This window comes from Perognathus longimembris, chromosome 16 (assembly GCF_023159225.1).
Source record: "Perognathus longimembris pacificus isolate PPM17 chromosome 16, ASM2315922v1, whole genome shotgun sequence".
In the NCBI taxonomy this organism is placed as follows: domain Eukaryota; kingdom Metazoa; phylum Chordata; class Mammalia; order Rodentia; family Heteromyidae; genus Perognathus; species Perognathus longimembris.
In genome coordinates, this window is record NC_063176.1 from 13,146,073 (window position 1) to 13,167,692 (window position 21,620).

General features: G+C 40.4%; 1 protein-coding gene across 7 annotated transcripts in view; it reads right to left on the reverse strand.

The window, feature by feature from the left end:
* Positions 1-15,931: 15,931 nt before the first annotated feature.
* Positions 15,932-21,620, reverse strand: part of Tmem144 (transmembrane protein 144) — a 38,051-nt gene continuing 32,362 nt past the window's right edge. For 6 of the 7 annotated variants that reach the window (XM_048364290.1, XM_048364291.1, XM_048364293.1 and 3 more), the window contains exon 12: positions 17,812-19,689. In XM_048364290.1, the coding sequence (XP_048220247.1) occupies positions 19,606-19,689 (84 nt within the window). In that variant the 3' untranslated portion in view covers positions 17,812-19,605. Of the gene's footprint in view, positions 16,044-17,811; positions 19,690-21,620 lie in introns of those variants that run through there. The other variant, XM_048364295.1, reaches the window with a different exon arrangement.

The following is a 21,620-nucleotide window of genomic DNA, read 5'->3' on the forward strand; positions in this document are numbered from 1 at the left end:
CCTGTGGTAGTGGTAGTGCACTAGCCCTAAGCAAAAAGTAGCTCAGAGACCGCACCCAAGCCTTAGGGCTGGCACCAAAAAACACACAACCCAAAACAAACGAACAAAAAACACATTTCAAATATGTATCTAACTTTGCTCAAGTTACAGACAAAACAATAATGCTAAAATAATGCATTTGTATTTTAAAAGTCAATGATGGCTTCTCAAATATTGGTTTATATCTTGGTGATAAAAGGCTAATATAGTAAAAGAAGTCCCTGTACCAAAACATTTTTTATTTAAATAGCAGTTATCTTTGCATGCAAGGGGTCTGTACTATGAGGTAAGCACCACATGGAAAGAATTAAGCATAATCAGAAAGATAATGAGTCTTTTTTTTTTACTGCCTGAAGAGACTTTTCATAAGAAATTTATTAGTTTCTGTCCTTCAATGCTGAAGTGCATTATGCTGTTATGGTTGGGTAAGTGTCTCCTAACGGCCTGTGTATTAAAGGCTCGGTCTTATCGCCATCAAACTAGAAAGACAGCCAACCATATGGGAAAGGATCTTCACCAGCACAGCAACAGACAAAGGCCTAATATCAGTCATCTACAGAGAACTCAAAAAACTAACCCCCTCCAAACCCAGTAAACCAATTATTAAATGGGCAAAGGAGCTAAAGAGAGACTTCACAAGAGAAGAGATAAAAATGGCAAAGAAATATATGAGGAAATGTTCAACATCCCTGGCAGTAAAGGAAATGCAAATAAAAACAACCCTGAGATACCACCTCACTCCAGTGAGAATGGCCTATACTCTGAACTCAGGTAACAACAAATGCTGGAGGGGGTGCGGGGAAAGAGGAACCCTTCTCCACTGTTGGTGGAGTGCAAATTAGTACAACCACTTTGGAGAACAGTATGGAGGTTCCTCAGAAAGCTCAGCATAGACCTACCCTATGACCCAGCCATACCACTCCTAGGCATTTATCCTGAAAAACAGGTCTCAGGATATCAAAAAGACATCTGCACTTCCATGTTTATTGCTGCACAATTCACAATAGCCAAAATATGGAAACATCCCAGATACCCCACTACAGATGAATGGATACAAGAAATGTGGTACCTAAAGGCTTGGTCTTCAGCTTGTGGCCCTGTTGGGGCCTAGTAAGGGAAGCTGGGCTGCTGGGAGGTGTTCCCTTGAATATTGGAACCCAGGCTCTTTATCACTCTGCTTCTGAGTTGCAGTGAGCTCAGCAGCTCTTCCTCCATAAACTCCCACCAAGATAGCAGTGTGTCACAGGCCTCAAAACCACAGGCCAAGCAATCATGGACTGGAACCTCCAAACTGAACCACCATGAACCTTTCTTCTTTATGACTTGATTGCTGATGAGCACATAAAGCAAAAGGAACTCAAGCCAAAGGAATAGCAAAAGGATATTGTAATTTGTTGTTATTGAAATACTGCTTTTGGTTTCATGCATATGCTTTATAGCAAGGATTCCAAACACAAAACCTACAGAATCTGCCAGGTAACATAATCACTGCCACCTATTCAAATCACTTTAAAATATAAGTATAATAACTTATAAATAAACTCATTTTATCTGATTATAAATGGAAAACTAGTGTTATCTGTCATAAATAGAAAGTGATGGTAAAAGTAAATATAACAAAATTCAAAAGATTTAATTTTTATATTTAAACAATAAAATAAGATACAAGCAATGAAGAACCAGTCAATTTCTAAAATTCCTACTAGAATCAAAAGAATGGTATTTATGAGATATCACTTATAAAGGTATATTTGGACTAATAGCTGTTGTTCTCCAGGGGAACTAAGATTTAATTCCATATTAACACAATTGTAAGTTTAAAAATATTAATGAGCATAAAGAATCCTGGATCATATCATTCCCAAACTAAATTTCCTTGATTATTTTTAATAGAGTTTTATTTTTAGGAATCTGCTGAGCTCAGGCCCTGAGTCAAAGCCCCAGGCCTGGTAAAAACAAAACAAAACAACAAAAAAGCTTATAATGATTATAGACAGTAGCAAAACAAATATCTTAAAAGTAAAATATTACAAATCCACATTCACCGAGTTTCAGTGTATTTCCTATGTGATAATCTATTGCAGATATTTTATTTATTTTAAGATAGGATTTCTCTATGTAGCCCAGGCTACTTAGAACTCACCATATAGCTCAGAATGGCCTTGAACTGACAATTCTCTTACTTCTATCCATCAGAGTGCTAGGTTTACAGGCGTATGCTATCATTCCCAGGCAGCCCCTTGCTCACCGTTGAAGCCTGGGTTGAATCATTTCCCAAACTGAGTTAATTTATTAGAATGGTGTTATCAATTTAATTACCACCTATCTGTGGTAATGTATATTAATTAAAATAAAATAAATTATACTGACCACATTGCTAGTACTTGATAGTAGCCTGTGGCTAGCTAGCATACTGGCTGAATAGATGTAGAACATTTCCAGCTTTGCATGAAGTTCTATTGACAGTGCAAGCTAACACATAAGACATATTCTGAACAGCTCTTGGTAGGACCCTTGAGTAAACATGTTTATGGACCAAATTATGGTAACATGAAGCATATGAAGGCAAACAATTAATAAACAGAAGACACTGTATAAGTGCACTAGAATAAAAATTTCAGCTGTTCAACAGGTCAAGCGTGTAACCCTAGCGACTTGGGAGGTGGAGACCGGCCTGGGCATAAAAGCTTGCAAGACTTCCTGTCAAGCGGTAGTGCAGTGGCACGTGCCTGGGGTCCCAGCAACGGGGGGTGGGGGGGAGCACAATGGTAGCACACCTTCATACTCTGTGGCAGCCTGACCTGGGCACCAATATCAAGATCCTGTCTTGAAAATAGCTACTGCAAACATGGGCTGGCGGTGGTGCAAGTGGCAGAACAACTCACTAGCAAGTGTGAGCCCCTGAGTTCAACACCCAGTACCAGAAAGAAAGTGGAATTTTCACAAATGAGGCGAATTTTGCTTATTCAACTGGAAGGATTGAAACAATGGTCAGGTACAATTCTGGTGAGTACACGGTGAAACTCGTGCTGTGGGTGTGCATATATTGGCAAGATTTATCCATCAATCAATCTGGCATTACATATTAAACGTCTTAAACTTTTAAAAATGTTTGCCTCTATAACTTACCTTCCTGTACTCCAATGTAACAAAACGAGCTGAAATGCTTTCATAATTCAATAAAAATAACAATCTTATTCCTAAACATGCTTCATTTGATGTGAACATATCCCATGTCAGAGAGCACCATAAAATACAAATTATTTTGAGGATAGTAAGGCCTTGCATTTTTGTCCTGGCCTGGCTACCCTCCTTTTGCTCTTCCCCCATAGCTGGGAGGGTAGATGTAGAACACCATTCCCAGCTATTGGTCTCGATGGAGTGTCCTGAACAGTTCGTCCAGGTTGGTCTATCATCATCTTCTTAATCTCCACCTCCCAAGTAGTTAGGAGTACAGGCCTGAGCCACTATATCCAGGACCTATCAGCTTTTGTTAGACACAAAATACAAATCATTGTTACTTTAAACAGTGATCGGTTCTGCTCATGTTACTGATGCCTTTGAGATAACATGGATAGGATCTATGTCCTTTTAATTTGAGAGCTAAAGCTAAACCAGTGTTTTCCCTAGGAGCCTTACTGTCTCACTGGTGTTGGGAAAGAGACATAGTGGTGTCCATTATGTATCTTCCAGCTTCTGCTACGACTGAAGCTCCATTCAATTTCATTGGTGAAAGCAAGTCACAGGGTTGATCTTTATCCCTGCAGGATAGGAGACATAGTATTTCTGCAGGACAGGCAGAGCCAGAGGTGATTGTCATGGAGGAGTCCTGGATACCTCAATGTTAGTACATTCTGCTACCTTGAGCCCTGGCTGGGATTTTAATTGTATTAGGCCAAGCCTCAGAAAATTGTACGTTTATAGTACAGAATAGCTCACTTAAAAATAAACTTAGAAATAAATTACAATATAAAAATTGTTAGCTAAGCACTGGTGGGTGGCTTCCACCTGTAATGGAAGATGAGACATGAGGATTACAATTCGAAGCTAGACTGGGCAGGAAAGTCCATGAGATTTATCTCTAATTATGCACCAAAAAACCCAGAACTGCAGCGGTGGCTCACGTGGTAGAAGGCTAGCCTTGAACAAAAAGCTCAAGGGTAGCACCTTGTCCTGAGTTCAAGCCTCAGGACCAACACACACACACACACACACACACACACACACACACACAGAGAGAGAGAGAGAAAGAGAGAGAGAGAGAGAATTAAAATGAGTAGCAATTGTAGTATTCAAGGAATGCAACATTGCTTCCGATTTGCTAAGTATTACTAGTTGGCCCAATACAAATTGTCAAAGTAATAACCTCATTCTCAAAAGTTACCCATTTATGTGAGTCAAAGAACAAATCATTCTTTAGTGACATAGGGGAAATATAAAGTCTTCAGTCTTCATATTAATAGCTAAACATATTGACTAATTCCTTAGACCAAGCACACAAATAGCATTGATTTGAGTCAGATGGATGATATTTCAGACAAATGCTAGTCCTAAACTTCCCTGAAAATTCACTGACCAATTGTTCCTAGGATTCCCTGAGGACAGCTCACATTTGCTCAGAAATAGAAAATATCCTTTGTCATTTTAGTTGTCAGTGATGGTATTATTGGCAAAATAATTGCTGCTTCTTTCTTCTTTCTATGCGCTTATCCCTGAAGAGCATGTATACTTCTACCCACTCATGTCAGGATTGGCCACCACATGCGCATTGGCCAGTAAAGGTGACGAGAGAGGAAGCTAGAGTGGGCGACTGAGGTTTCAAGTATTGCTGTGTGGTCTCCCTTCAAGATTTCCCTTCTACCACCAGAGTAGAATCTTCCAGGTAGAAGCTGCTCATTTAGCCTTGTTCCTACAGTGAGGTGTATGTGGAATGAAGCCACAAGCAAACTTGAACACACATGTACTCTAAGCAGGATGTAGACATTTTTGAAAGAAACCATTGCAATTCAGGGATTTTTTTTGATAATGGAGCAAAGATTTCTTTCAATGGTTTATCATTGATGTTATTATTTTCAACGCACTATGTGAAATTATTTCTTTTTTCTTCTGTTCATCTTCCCTGATTTAGCCCCTATTGTCACTGTATTTGATTCTGGTACCCTTGGTATTTTATATAACTCTCTGAATTAGAGAAGGGAAGGGAAGGGGAACATCAAAATGGAGAGACAAAGGGTAACAGGTGAACCAATGCAACAGCAATACTTACAAGACAATATGCTGTAAACTAACTGTACAACTGGGGGCATTGGGAAGAGGGGGGACAAAAATGAGGGAGGGAGTAAAACGTTGGATAAGAAATGTACTTACCACCTAGTGGATGTAACTGTTACCCCTCTGTACTTCACTTTGACAATAAAAATTTTAAAGATAAAAAAGATGTCTTTCAAGTGCCAAAAGTAAAAAGCTGACAATTTAAATTAATTTACCCAGAAAAGCTATCATTCATAACCAAGAGAAAATGAAAGCTATTCATGACAAACAAAAACTAAAGCAATCTGTGCACAATAAACCATGGCAGCAAAAAAATAAATACTCAAAGGAGTCCTCACACAGAAGAGGAATGTAAATATAACCATTAATATAGGAGAGAAAATGAATCGCGCAAGTTGAGCAGATAAGCAATTAAAGAGGAGGAAAGAACAAAGTGCCACAAAAACAAAATGTCAAGAATTACTGTATCTTTTAATAATAACATTGCATAGTAATGCTTTAAATTCTCTAAAAGTTATAGAGAAATGAGTTTGATTTAAAAGCATGACCTGACCACTTATTTTACTGACAAAAACAAACAATGGCAAAGTTGAAAGCATGTAAAATGGTATTCCAATTTAATGGACCCTGAAAGCAGTAGCTACATTCACATCTGATAAAGCAGACATCAAACAAAAATCAGTGGAAAGAGACAAAGAAGGCCACTTTATATTAATAAAGGGAACAATATTTCAAGGAAAAATAGCAATTTTTAACATCTAGAAACCAAATATGAGTACACCAAACTCTATTAAGCAAAAACTACTGGATAGATCCTAACACGATAATAGTAGAAGAATATCCTAATCTCAGCGATAAACATCCAGACAAGAGTCAGCAAAGAAACCTCAGAATTAAATGACACTACAGATCAAATACACTTGATAGACATCTACAAAATATGTCTAGCAGGTGCATAATATCCATTCTTCCCAGAAGCCCATGCCATATGGAGCTTTTTACAAAACCCATCATATTTTAGGACATCTGATGAAAGTACTGAGTATGCATGTGTAAAATACCTTGGTGAAGCTCCTTGTAACAATTAACCATTAAAAAAAAATGGCAGGACTGTAAAACAGGTCCTGTCTGGGGTGTGGGTATCAGTGGGAGGTAGGAGGGTGGACAGAGAGGGTGAAATAAAGTAAATGTGGTCAAAATATTTTATGTACATATATGGAAATGAAACAATGAGGCATGTTGAGATGGGTTGGGGAGGGGAAAGTAAGGATAAAGAAGAGTGAGAGAGAGAGATAACTTCTGACCAAAGTACATTGTGTGCATATTTAGACATTTCAAAATGCAAGACCCTTGTTTGAGTAATTAGTGCTAATAAAGAATGTGGTAAAAGTTAGGTGAAACGGAATGATAACATTTCCGGCATCTTCCTTTTCTTCTTCCATTTAAGCCTTGTGAGGGCATGGTACCACAATATAATGTAGCACTGGGGATGGAAGCCAAGGCCTTACGTATGCTAGGTAAGCACCCTATCACTGAACGGCAACCCCTAGACTGGCTTCAACAGTTTTGTTTTGAGACAGTATTGTGTGAGGTAATCAGTGGGGCTTGAGTTGGAGTTCCTCTTACCTCTGCCACCCAAGTAGCTGTGATTCCATGAGCACACTACCACACTCAGGGAAATATGCCATGTAAAGCCCCTGCCTACCATTCTTGGTTTGCTGGCACAGCAGTTAGTTGTTGGATTGTTTGAAATTGCTATAGCCACAGTGAAGTTTCTTACCTCGTCTCTCTCCTTACCTCATCTCTTCTTACAGTTGTGAAAGTCAGCTGTGGAGGATAATGCCGGGTGTGTTTTGGTGCACGTTCTGTCTTTCTTCGTGAAGTGGTCTTCCCCTTTCTTTAATCATGCTGCTCATGTAGGTGACAGTTATGGGTTCCAGCTTCCTCACACCGAGTCAGCACATGACCCAAGTCCACTCACAGTGCTACATCCACTCTGCCCAGAGACTGGGCCAATGAGGGGCAAATGGGCACCTCTGGGACTTTAATCTTCTCCCTGGTGGACAAGGTGATTTTCACACGTGATGTGGAGTTAGAGCAATAGGTAGTTTGAGCTACTTGGGATGTTCTACCACCATGTGGAGCTAGATCAGCAGGGAGAATGAAAACAAAGAGAACTACTAGAAACAAATGAGCCACATAAAATCAGGTGGAAGAGCAGAGTGCAGAGGATGGAGATGGGAAGAGAGAGAGGGTGTGAGAGAGAAAGACAGAGAAAGAGAGACAGACATAGAGAGAAGCCACCAACTCCAAACTGAGTCACATCTTAACATCATGTCACTTACTCTTCCATATTTATATAAATGCAGCCACATTTCTTCACCCGAAGCTGCGTATTTCCTCTTTAAGTCACTGGATCTAGCTAATAGATTGGCTGTGCTAAGTAAGCCATGCAGACGTGCCAGTGCTGATGAGTATTGCCAATACCTTTAACAGCACAAATGCTGGGGACCCTGCAGTTAGCCCTTGAAGAAAAGGGCTGAACTGTCTTCTTTCACTCAACTTTATGTAGTGCAACTCCAGAGCTGGTGGACATGTTACATGAAGACCTCTAGTTCTTTTTAACCTCGTCTACCTTTTAGGCTCAAGCTACAATGGAGGAAACCGGGTCCGATGAGGAAATGAGGGACAAGCTCCTTGCAGTACCTAATCACAAATGCCGAGGCTATTTATTTATATCAGGCATTTATAAGCCTTTTACAATTGTAGCGAATTCTCCTTTGAGTGGAAGATTCAGAGTTGTGATTTCAAAGTCTTCCTTCTCTATGAGGGACCCCTCCTATTGTTTTCTTTTCTTTTTTTTTTTTTTGCCAGTCCTGGGTCTTGGACTCAGGGCCTGAGCACTGTCCCTTTTTTTTGCTCAAGGCTAGCACTCTGCCACTTGAGCCACAGCGCCACTTCTGATCTTTTCTGTAGTTGTGGTGCTGGGGAATCGAACCCAGGGTTTCATGTATACGAGGCAAGCACTCTTGCCACTAGGCCATATTCCCAGCCCCTCCTATTGTTTTCTACATAGCTCTAACCAACAATGCTTGGCTAGGAAGAATGAGAGATGGGGTAGGAAAGCCACAGAAGAGGATGGAAAGGCATGAATGTGTCTTGCTTTCATCAGCTTTAGACTTACTTGGTCCAGAGAAGCAGGCTGCTGAGCAAAGCCAGAAGAAGAGAGAACGATAATTGGACGAGGAGTCCTGAATTACATGTATTCTCCCCAGCCTTGTTCATCTTGGGCTGGGCTGGGGGAGGGGCTTATCTCTTTCTGAAGAAATAAAATATGTAACAAAATATGTAAAGGTATTAAATATAGTTTAATAGAAAGAACCAATATCCTAATTATGACAGTTGTTTGTAAGTTAAGTTTAAAATTTCACATCGTCAATCAATAGATATTTGGACATCCTGGTTTTAAGCTGCAAAATATGTTTATAAAAATTACACTAATGGTAAAGGAAGGAATTATTTGTAGTATACAAAGAAATGTGACAAGTTATGTGTTTAACGTTCTAAACTTCCTAGAAAAAATGTTAAGGAATGAAATAGGAAGTTACAAAGAAAGGAAACTGAAGCGCTGATGGCTACAGAGTGAGTCTTGGCTGCTCACAAGGGGCCACCCAGCCGTACCTGCACGCGCACACGCCATTTCACTCGTGTCACATGGGGAGCTAATTTGGGAAGTGTGTGGAGGGAGACCCTGTCATCACTCAGTAAAATTTCGTTGCAACTCTTTGCAGAACGTTATGGTAACAACCATCAAAACTTCAAAACATTCTGCTTCTATTTTGGTTAACAGAATACTAGAGACTATCTCCAGATGTGTGTGTGTGTGTGTGTGTGTGTGTGTGTGTGTGTGTGTGAGAGAGAGAGAGAGAGAGAGAGAGTTTTAGAGATTGGAAGAGATTGAGTGCTGTTTTTGTTTATATTTTGTTATAGTTCTGTCATTATTTATTTTAACATAGACAGAAACCTAATATTAAATTACAGATACCATAGGAAACATGAAAACTCCCAGATAGGGCCTTCTGTTCTTGACTTTTTGCTCAAGGTTGGTACTCTACCATTTGAGCCACACCTGCATTTCTGGCCTTTTGCTGGTTCACCAGAGACAGGAGTCTCATAAGCTGGGCACTTGTTGCTCGCGCCTTTAACTATTCAGGAGGCTGATAGCTGAGGATTGTAAACCAGCTCAGATAGGAAAGTCCATGAGACTCTTATCTCCAACAAAAACTACTCAGAAAATGCCAGAAGTGGCCCTGTGGCTCAAGTGGTAGAGCACTAGCCTTGAGTACAAAGAAGCTCAGGGACAGTGTCCAGGCCCTGAGTTCAAGCCCTAGGACTAGAAAAAAAAAAAGTCTTACAAACTTTTCTGTCTGGGTTGGATTTGCTCCTTGATCCTCAGATCTCATCCTGTTGAGTAGCTAGGATTACAGGTGTGAGCCACTAATATTTAGTATTTGGAGTTTCGCATGTTAACCAATGTGCAAAGCACTTTTTGTGGATGAGCTTCTCTGTCTCACTGGCGAGCAATTCCCTAATGAGCTATTTGGGTCATTGTGGATCGTGCTGAGCCTTTGGTGGAAAGCTTGTTTGAATGAATTCAGCCAGACAGGTGGGGCTATGGAACTCAGAGAAACTACACAAGGCCTGAGGAAAAGCACACTGTCTTTTCTTGGTTTCTTCTTTTGATTTGATTTCTCCTTTTGATCTTGAAACATTTTTTTTTCAGGCAGAGAGCTGAACCTCATAAAGGAGGAGGTAAAGTAAATTCTATATGATTAGGCATTTTGAATTTTTGCACTGGCCATACCAAATCACCTCACATTCTGCACTTTCCCCCATTCAACACTCATAGATGTACAAAAATACATCATGAGATTTTCTGTTCTTAACTCATGAAAGAAATATGTCACATTATCACATTAAAGTCAATGGCTTTGTTGCTAACCTAATGTGTATGTAGCTCAAATGACAGTATCAGCTATGAGATCATCAAAGAGAAACTCCTGGTGTTGGGGAGAAAGCAAAGGGTCCTACATGACTCTTAGTATGTAAGTGAAGGAATTCTGGGAAATGTCAGCTTAGGACTTGAGCATTGACAAATCCAATTTTTCTCTGTTAGTGGGACTTACATCTTGGTAATTTTCCACTTGGTGTTCAAAGTTGAAATAAACACTATTCAGGGCTATCTGCTACCCATTGATTTCAAGCACTCGCTATCAAACACTCTTCTGTGCCCAGAAAGGGGACTGAGGACATGCCTCCTGCCATCCATTCAGCCAGGTTAGTAAAATCCCCAAGATTCCATAGTCCTTGAATTGCAGCATGGGATTGAGTTAATGAGGCCACTGGGAAACATCGCAGCCTCTTCTTTGCAAAGAGGTTTTAAAAAATGACAGGGCAAAGAGTCCCAGGTCTTCGTGACCTCAAAAGCCAATTAAGCCAAAGAATTATTACTAGATTTTAGAGAAACCTGAATTTAATCCCCCTTAGTGATTTAGTGCTGATGTCTTTGTCACGGGGTGGGAGAAGAATGTGGTTTCTAGCTCAACATTTTCCCAGCAATACTCGCCCATGTTGATGGCCTGAGCGATGAGAAGCCCATTATATCCTGATTATTCTGGGGTAAGAACACACTCTTTCTGTTCAGATAACTCTAAAAATGAGCTTATTTTGTGAACTTATCTCTAACTTCTAGGAACTTAAATGATAAAATCCAAACAATAAAGTAAGTAAAGATGTAATGAAAACTCTAACTTACATTGATAACTTTTGAACTGTAAGACATTTACGTTTTCCCCCTAATGTAGTTGTAAACATCTGTAAATAGAATGAAAAAGAATGATCATGGCATGTTGATTCAGAGGAAGAGAGAGAGAGAGAGAAAGAGAGAGAGAGAGAGAGAGAGAGAGAGAGAGAGAGAGAGAGAGAGGAGGGACAAGAGGAGGAGGAAGAGGGAGAAAAGGAAAAGGAAGAGAAAGAGAAAGAGGGAGGGCAGAAGAGAAAGAAGGAAGGAAAAAGAGACTAAAGATTTAAAAACAAGTTTCTATTTTGAAAGTTTTGCCCTCAGAATTAGGCCTACACTGCCCTCAGGTGGACAATTTGAAAATATATTTTCACAAATGAATTAAATGAGTGATTATGTTTACATACTAAAAACTAAAGGCAAAACAACCAGAAATCTCATATGTTAACCAACTTATCTGATAGCATTTCCCCCTACTTATTAAAGATTAGTGGTTCTCCCTTGGAAATGACCTAATTCTTAAGACAAATTTCTGATTCTTAAATCCTAATTCTTAAGAATAAAAGTTCAATAAGTGTTATTATACTGGGCATATGAATAATTTTTAAACAATGGCAATGGCTCTAAGCCTCACATTGCATTGAGTGATATTTGTGTGTATTAGGGATTTTGGCATTCAATAATGCAAATATAGTAGGAAAAGATTTTTTTTCTGGATTTATTATACTACTTAAAATTTTAAGAAAGTAGACTACAATTTTTTCAGTGCCATATTTTGTCCTACTCATTAAAATGTGAAGTTTTAGAAACACAGAAGCATGTATTATCAGCACATCAAAAGATTTAGAAGCTAAATTTAATATCCAAGACTCACTTTTTTTGGTGGTTAATATATATAGCCCCAGGCTACTGTGTGTGTGTGTTTTAAAAATTCATATATACAATGTATAATTCATCATGGCCTTAAGAGATTTGGTATTTTTAATTTCAAGATTTTTTTGGAATATTGGTTTTACTATGTGGAGAAATTATATTCTATATTTGGGGATATATTTTCCTTGGATGTTTAGTTTTCACATTGTTTCAGATAAAGGAAGCAATAGAATTTATTTTTACTAATGTACTCATTGAGACTCAAGAGCAAATAAAATAGGTGAGTAATTTAATTTCTCTGTTTTAAAAAGTGCTAATCATAGAATGTTCTTTGAACTGAAGAGTATATGGCAAGCTCAGTGTTCCTTATGTGATAACTAATGAGGGTTAAGATGTTTGTCCTAGGGTGGGGTTGGGTCAGATGAAGAAGATGGGTAACATCAGCATACTCAGAAACTGACACGTTGAATTGAAACCCTCTGTACAACTGATAATAAATAAGTAGAAAATAATAAAGCTAATAAATCAAAGTTTGTTATACTTCCTAAGTTCCCTATGCTTTATTAATTGATGTGAGGTAGTATGAAAAGATGATTACACCATGAAATTGTTTTGAACTGTAATATCCTTGGTTTTCTCTTTCTTTCTCAAAGCTACTTCTTTTGATATGAAATAAAATACATCAAATAAAGCCTTTAGAATTTAGGTGATTTTAATTCATTCAAAAATACTTCTTGTGTATCTATTTTGTTAAAAAAAATAAAGTAGCACATTGCCTGTTTAAATCAGTGAGGAGAAACTACAAAGGTGAATCAGAAAGGTACCATGATATCTACATGCTCATCGCTGCCAGTAATGATAATAAGGGTAAAGACAGAGCATGGAGAGCAGGTAAGGAAAGACTGAGTTCTGAGATGATCTAAGTGGGCGGGGATAAAGCCCACGGAAAATGGTGTCTCTACAGGCATTTTAACCAAAATAAATGGCTAAACCAAAATCAAATATGGGGGGAAGGACCAAATCGCTATGCCGTATTAAAAGCGATCCAGCAGAAATATATTGATGGACATGAAAATATGTCTTTAGTGTACTTGATGACAAAAATTTTCAAAATACATTATACAATATGTGGTAACCCAGTTTTCCTATTTCTTGATCCATTCATCTACTGAGGATCATCTGGGTCAGTTCTGTATTTTAGCAATGGTGAATTGTGCTGTGATGAACATAGTTGTGCTGGTAGCTTTAGTGTGATCTTGCTTGTAATCCTTTGGGTAAATGCCCCAAAACGAAATTGCTGGGTCATAGGGGAGTTCTGTGAGGAATCGCCACACTGCTTTCCAAAGTGGTTGAGCAAGTTTACACTCCCACCAACAGCATAGTAGTGTTCCCTTTTGGCCACATCCCTGTCAGCAACTGTTATTAGTTTTCTTGATAATGGCCGTCTTACTGGGGTGAGGTGGAATCTCAATGTTGTTTTGATTTGCATTTCTTTTATGGCCAGGGATGCTGAGCACTTCATGTGCCTCTTGGCCATTCTCATGTCCTCTTCAGAGAAGTCTCTCTTTAAGTCTTTACCCATTTATTAAGGGGGCAGTTGTTTCTTTGAGCATTTTTTTTTGGGGGGGGGGTAACAGTTTTTTTGACTTTTGAATGTATTTTAGCTATGAGGCCCTTGTCTGTTGCATGGCCAGTAAAAATCTTTGCCCAATCTGAGGGCTGCCTATGTATCTTGCTAGCTATGTCCTTTGCCTTGCAGAAGCGCTGCAGTTTGATGCAATCCCATTTGTCCACCCTTTCTTTGATTTGTTGTATTTCTGGGTCTTTACTAAGAAAGTTTTGACCTGTGCCAAGGAGCTGAGGTTTCTTCTATTCCTTCCTGGAATGTGTTCAGGGTATCTGCTTTTACCTCAAGGTCTTTGATCCATTTGGAATTGATTCTGGTGCAGGATGATATATAAGGATCTAGCTTTAGTTTGTTACAGGTGTTTAACCAATTTTTCCAGCACCATTTGGTGAAGAGGCTGTTTTTCTTCCATCCTATTTTTTTTTACATCCTCATGAAAGATTAAGTGGTCATAGGTCTGTTGGTCCATCTGTGGGTCTTCAGTTCTATTCCATTGGTCCTCAGCCCTGTTCTTGTACAAGTTCCAAGCTGTTTTTATTATGATAGATTTGTAATAGAGTTTGAAGTTTGGTATTAATATTCTTTCAGCACTGTTCTTCCTGGTAAGAATTATTTTCCCTATTCAGGGTCTTTTATTCTTCTGTATGTATGTTTGGATTGTGTCTTCTATTTCATCAAACAATGTTGTTGGGATATTGATGGGCCTAGCATTGAATTTGTAGATAGCCTTTTACAGTATTGCCATTTTCACGATGTTAATTCTCTCAACCCAGGAGCATGGGAGTTTTTCATTTCCTTAGTTTTGCTTTAATTTCCTTTTTCTTGTTTTTGAAATTTTTATCATAGAGCTCTTATATTTATTTATTTATCTATTTCTCTATCTATTTATTTATTTATTAAAGTTGCTTTCCCGATTTCAGCCTAGCTGTTGGCATTGTTTGCATACAGAAAACCCGTTGATTTGGGGGGATTTATTTCATATCGTGCTACTTCGCCAAAGTTTTGGATGAGCTCAAGTCACTGGGGAGTAGAGTCTATGGGGTTCTTTAAATACAGGATGATGTCATTGCAAAGAGGGAGGGTTTAACTTCTTCTTTCCCTATTTGGATCCCTTTTATATGTGCCTCATGCCGTCTTGCTCTGGCAAGTAGTTCTGGTACTGGTGTTGGAGAGGAGTGGAGAGCGCAGACATCCTTGTCTTGCTCCTGATTGGAAAGGACATGGCTTGCACTTTTGGTCATTCGGTGTAACTGGCTGTGGGCTGCCTCACTGCCGCACCCGTGGCTTTGGCTCCAGTAGCTGCGGTGGCGGGAAGGAAGGCCCTGTGGCCGGGGCGGAGGCCGCCCTTGCGCTCGGGCTGGCCGGCCTGGGCCCTTCTGGGCCTGGCAGCGGCTGCTGCATCGGTCAGTCATGGACACTGGGAACCTGGCTGCCGCCCCTTCTGGGTTCCCGCGGCCTGGAGCTGCGGCTTTTCTCGGGTTCTTAGCCATCCTCCCTCCCTCCCTCCGTCCCTCCCTCCCTCCGTCCCTCCCTCCCTCCCTTCCTTCTGCAGTGATGTAAATAATTAATGTTACTATACTAACGTTACACGTGTCGCTAATATTGTTCAGTATTAATGTCATTGTTCCATGTGAAACTTTTCGGAAACTGGCCCTTGGCTCTGTAGTGTGTAGTTTCAATTGGCCACACCTGAACCTCCCCCCCCACACACACACACACATACACACCCAGCTACCTCCTGTTTTGTCACCAGGTGGCTAGAGGGTTTCCATTATGGTTAAGATGCCCTGACCTGTTTGAAACCAGTTTCTGGACATTCCTGGAAAGTAATGAAATCGGTTTCTGGATATTTCTTGAAAGTAATGAACTGGTTCCTGGACACTTGTGGAAACTAATGAGCCGCTACAATTAGGTAAAAGGGAAAATTCCTGTGGTTGGGGGTTTAAAAACAGCCTTCTGAGGCGGCTCAGGGCTGCATCTTGACATCTCCACCTCAGATGCAGTCCTGCTGCACCAGTGCTTTCTTGCTCAATAAAATTCTTTCCACCCTCGATTGTCATCTGAGTGGTCACATTGATCATTGATTTCCAGACCCCAGAACACTCCCTCCCTCTTCCCATTTTTTTGTGTGTACTGGTACCTACACTTAAATGCAAGGTCTCAAGCGCTCTCTCTCTCTCTCTCTCTCTCCTCTCTTGCTTATGGTTAGTGCTCTGTCTCTTGAGCCATGCTTTCAGTCTAGCATTTTGCTGGTTAATTGGAGATGCAGTTTTCTGCCCAAGCTGCCTTCAAACAGGGATCCTTTGACTCTTAGCCTTCTGAGAAGCTGGGGTTATAGGTATAAATCATGGCACCTGGCTGTCCCTCACCTCTTAAAAATCCTAACACTTCTCATCAGCTCCCCACAGGAACCAACCTTCCAATTTGGGAAACCTAGTGTGTGTGTGTGTGTGTGTGTGTGTGTGTGTGTGTGTGTGTGTACAATTTGAAGTTCATTTTAAACAAACAAAACCTTGTAAATGAAAAACACATGTATTAATTTTTTGGTGGTGTAAAGTAGAAATGAGTTAGCAACATTGTTTTAAAAATATACTGCTGGTAAGAGAAAAAAGGAAGATCAGTACGGATTTTAGATGGGTCTATGTAACCCCGTGTGGCGTTGAGTGTGGTGAAGGATGGGCATTGAGTGTGGTGAAGGATTCCTGTGATCCTCAGAGTTTGGAAGACTCGTAAGGAGAAGGAGGAGGTTGGGCATCACTGGTTCGCACTGATTCCTAGCGACTCCGAAAGCTGAAATTTGAGGACTGACTTTCAAAGCCAGCCCAGAAAGACAAATCTGTAAGACTCCTATCTCCAATTAACCAGCAAAAAGCCATAAGTGGAGGTGTGGCTAAAGTGGTAGATCTCCAGCTTTGAGTGAAAACTCTAAGGGTGTCACAGAGGCCTTGAGTTTAAGCCCCAGTATCAACACAAATATAACAAAATAAAACAAATGAAAAACCAGGAGTGCTGGGGGAAGGAAGTCCATGTGGTAAGCTGTCTTGTTTTAGTCTATATTCTCCACCTACTTTTCTAGTGATTTCATTAGACGTTATTGGGAAATACCCACTTGGGAATTATTATTATGGGTTTGGGGGGGAGGTACTCTTATTTGGACTGCTTGCTAGACAGGTGTTCTAGAAAACTGCGATTTCCATTTGTTTTCAGAGAATGTTTTCAACATCATTATCAAGTGTGTTTGGGATCGTATTGGTAGAGAAAGAAATGATTAAGTTTAGAAACTGAAGACACAATAATAAAAACAACTCTGATGATGTAAAAGTAAAGTAAAAGTCATGAAAGTAAAGGTAATATGAATGTGGTCTTTCTCTCTTGAAAGGGTCAAGACAAATACTCCCCTTTCCAGACCGCAGTTCACCACAGGCAGGAAACTGGAAAGAGGGTGGTGTGAACTCTAGCTCTTTTAAATCTTTCATTACTAAGGACCCAGTCACAAATACAAAAGATTAAAAATGCCAAAAATACGTTGCAACAATTCTAAATTGGCTTCCTTTAGCTTCACCCCAGTGGTGACATTCCAGTCTTATTCAAAGTCACAAAAAACAAATACATTTTGAATCTCATATACTTAATATTTTACCTAAAATCTTATGCATTTTACATATGTATTACCAACTATACATGGTATTTTACATGAATACTGCTTTAGTTACTAACAATTTACTTAATGGCTCTATGCTGTACACAGTCTTGTATGCCTTGCCTCAATCACTCAACATTTTTTGGCTCTATCAGTATGGATAAGTGCAGTCGTTAGCCGCTCCAAATACAAACAAATCAACACAACAATGAACAAAAGATTTGGTAGCTCTGGGGAAATGCTGTCCTGTTTATGCTACAACTTAATAAGATTTTCTTTTTCCTGTTGCAGTGAAATTTGCGGCAGTCAGTCAGGACCTGGCTAGGCTGCTACTACCATCTCTGGACACTAGATGGCAGGAGGTGGTCATTTCCAACAAGGTGGGACAGGGGAAAGCCAAGCTAGAAACTGTTAAAATGTAAGAATCTGGCCACACTAGACAGAGAACCTCAAGGGAAGTAGGCACTAACTTCCGAAGGTGAGCAAACATGGTGGAGATTCAAAGTTGTCCCTTTAGACAAGCCACGATAAATGGTTTGTTTGACAATCATTTGGGTAATCTTTTTGATTTGTTTTTATACTCCAGGCATTGTCTGGTCACAGAAACTGTGTATAAAGAATAATATCTTGTTGTTCTTTTTTTTCTTCATTTTCCTTCTGAAATTGCTTTATTTCTAAATCTTGCACATAGCTTCTCAATCTCAACTAAAAGCTACTCAATATCAAACCCTAAAATATATTTAAAGATAAAAGACAGCTTTTATGTAATGTTAATTTATTAAAAAGTTATCGACATAAATGAATGACATTTCAAGTTAAAATTAAGATATTACACTCAAATATTTGTATCAAGCAATCCAGTGGTGAAACAGGAACTGGTGATTTGTGACATGGAGATGAGATGTAACTGGGTAGGAGGGATATAGCAGGTAGCCCTTCGATCTACAGTCTATAGACATCCTTTGTGCCCAAATATCATGCAACAATTTTATAGTAAACAATATATATAGCTAACAATGTTAGAGTGCTTGAACAGTAAGTGCCAACATGTTAACCAATCAGAGCCACACTCTAGCCAGGTCAGGAGCCTTGTTCCAAAGGAGGAGGTGCTGCTGAAGACTCAGGACCTAGCCAAAGCCATGGAATTAGGAGGAAGCAGGGGTGAGAGTTGCAGCTGTTCAGCTTGGCTCTTGAGTTCTGCAGTGAAGCCACATTCCGCTTCTGCACGGCAAAGCAGGACAATATTGATAGGAACGGGTGAATGGACATTTAAACAGACCTGATTATGTTAAGAGTTTAGAGGCCACGGTTGTTCTTGAACATTAAACGAGTACTTCTACTGGTGTCATTTTCTTCTCTACTGTAAACCACCAGCCTAAACAGGAATGAAGGAGGCCTGGCTGTACGTGAATGCGCATACTCCTAGTACTCAGAGGTTGAGGCAGGAGGAAAGAAAGTTCGAGGCCAGTCTGGGTAATATAGGGAAATCCTGTTCAATGATCCAAAATTAGGAATAAAGCAAAACAACAACAACAACAACAACAACAAAACCCTCCAGATGAAACCATTTTAGATATTTTACTAGAAAAAAAATTGGCTCCTTTAAATTGCCTCTGATGAGCTGGAATCTTGGTACTTAAATCTTTAAATACCAAGGAATCAGTCACAAGTACAAAAGATAGAAGAATGCAAAGCTATGCCATAACAGTCCTGAATCTGACTTTAGTGATGGTAGAATTTCCTCCGAATTTTGCACATGTCCAGGTGTGTAGTTATGTGTGTGTGCTTGAGTACATGTGAATTATCTGGATGCATGATCTCTGTGATGGAAACTGGTTCTCTGAGGATGGATTCTATCTGGAGACAGTAAATGATTTTTGAGTTAAAACACATGGATGCTGTAGAGCTGACCAATATTCATTTGGCCGAATAAAGTAAGTTTTGCTTAAACATAATGAAACGATCTTCGTAACATAAATGCTACCAACCATGACATTTATTTTGTTTTAGCAAAGGATCCAGGCATCTATGAACTTTAATCCCATTAAGGTAAGTGTTTTTACCCTTTCTTTCTCATTTTTGCTCCTCTTCATTCATGTTAGAAATTTCTACAGTTGCTTCCTTGGGCACAACCCCACAGGTTTGTATGTCACCTGAGCCATTCCCGGGCGGTGGCACAGGTATGAAGAGCTTCCATCAATCACCTAGCACAGTCCCGCCTTCTTTAACAGCTCATCCTGAATGTCCAATCACATTTGCCAAGAGTGGCTGCGATTCAGTTCCTGAGGGAATTCACTCTGCTCTCAGCAGAATCAACCTGATCCAGCAGAATTCTCCAAACCACTGCAGCGTCCATTAGAGTTTAGAAAAGGCGGTGCACAGAGCTCCAGTCAGGATAATGCAAAATGCAAGTGTCATTAATAAGTAGTTCTGTAGACCCTGGATAATAAAGATGAATAACTAATGTAAAAACCTGACTCAAATTCAAACGCACAAAAAGAGCAGATTCTTTCAAGACGGCTAGGGACCTTGGGAACCACCTCCTGTAGCCACCCATGTGCTTTTATTGCCCCCTCTTGGAAAACATCCACATTCTCTTGCAAACCTAAAGCCTCAGTAAACCCACAGGACCCAAGTGTGGCCCTGTGTAAAGAGGTCAAGAGAGAGACAGCATTTAACCAAGAAACTGCAAAAGAGAATGCTGAGACATGAGAGACCTGGTCAACCAGAACAGCTGTGAAGAGTATATTGCAGGAGTCTTAATAAAGCTTGTTTGGACCATGGGGAATTGAGCTTCGAACAAGTACGAAGAGATTCACTGCCCAGGGCAACTGGGCAGAAAGTAGAGGTTCCAGATAGAAGGAGTTTCATGTGTAATGCCCCATTGTAAGACAAAGCCTGGCTCTGGAAGTGCAATTGAGGAGAGGAGAGGAAAGATGATGGTGAAGGGTGTAGGCCTAACTGGGCACTAAGAGGTCTTATAGATCCTGTTATGCTTTTGGGGTTCTAGTTCTCCAAACAACAGGGAGACAATAAAGCAGCTGTATATGCTGAAAAGATCAACTTGGCTTTCAGGTGAGGCTGACCTCCCTAAGATGGAGAGCAGATTGGAGGGGCCAGAATGGATTAAGAAGACTGAGCAGGAGGTGGCCTTGAGCCTCCAGAGGAAACATGGCACAGCGCAGGTAGAGTGAGGAAGAAACAGAAGAGGTGTGAGAACAACAGCCTTCCTCTTCACGCTGTGTCTGAAGGTGGCGGCGCTCACAATGGGAGGCCCTGGTTGCCATGTCCCAGCGTGGCCCAATCCATCTTCAGATGCTCAAAGAAACATCTCCCAGTGTTAAGCAGCAACATTGCATTTCCTATAAGATCTACAGCTAGGGGTGCAGATAGATCGATTTTAATCTCTCCAACAAGATAAACCCTCGAACACTGAAAAATAACTACCTTATGTTCCCAGAGGCATCTATTTTAGCTGCTCTGCCCATTTCTCTCCTGGAATGATTTCAAATTCACCATCCTAGCCGCCTCCCTGTGAATGCGTGCCACTTGGAGGTAGACACCAATATTTTAAGGCGAAGTTTGAACAGCCCAAAGAAAAGTAGGATTCATGTCTCCCTTATTTTTGGGACATGGTCTCAGGTCACATTCTGGTCTTGGAATAATCAAATCACAGCATATTTCTGTTATTAATACTTTAAAGTGAGAAACAGCAATGCCTTACTTAGAGGTCATGTAGCAGACAGAAGGACTCGGGGAGGAAAAGGGAGAGGGAGGGGGAGGCGACTCTGAGCAGCTTGCGTCCTGCCTGCCTCCCATCTTCGGGGAAGGACGGGTAGCTTCCCTCCCTTGGCAACTCTTCCAAGGAACCTGGGAACACCTGCCAAACCTTAGGCTCCTCCGGCCAGGCAGCGTCCTGTGCTGGCCTGGGGAGGCCTGCTTGCCCATTACACATGAAAGGCTTGGGGGCTTTCTGTCCTCACTGCCCCATTGCCAGGTCTGCTTTGAGGGAAGACCAGGAACAGACACTCCAACTGGGTGAAAAGAGCAGGACTGGAGAGGCCAGGCTGTCCCAGCGCGAGGGGCGGGCTGCAGTGACTTCCATAGCTCTCATTCTGCCTCCTTCCCTCACGCTTCCCCAGAGAACTCTGGGGTATACAACAAACTGCAGGCAGCAGGGGTAAATTTGTGCTACAAACCCAGAGCAGAAACTGTAGACAGGACGGAGAGCTGTGAACATTGCTTATGGAGATCTTTCATAAGCTCTTTAAGATTAATGGCACTTGACATATAAGCACCAATATATCTATATGCCTACATTTATATTTATATGTATATCTATATATACATTCTCTTAGCAGTTGAGTAAG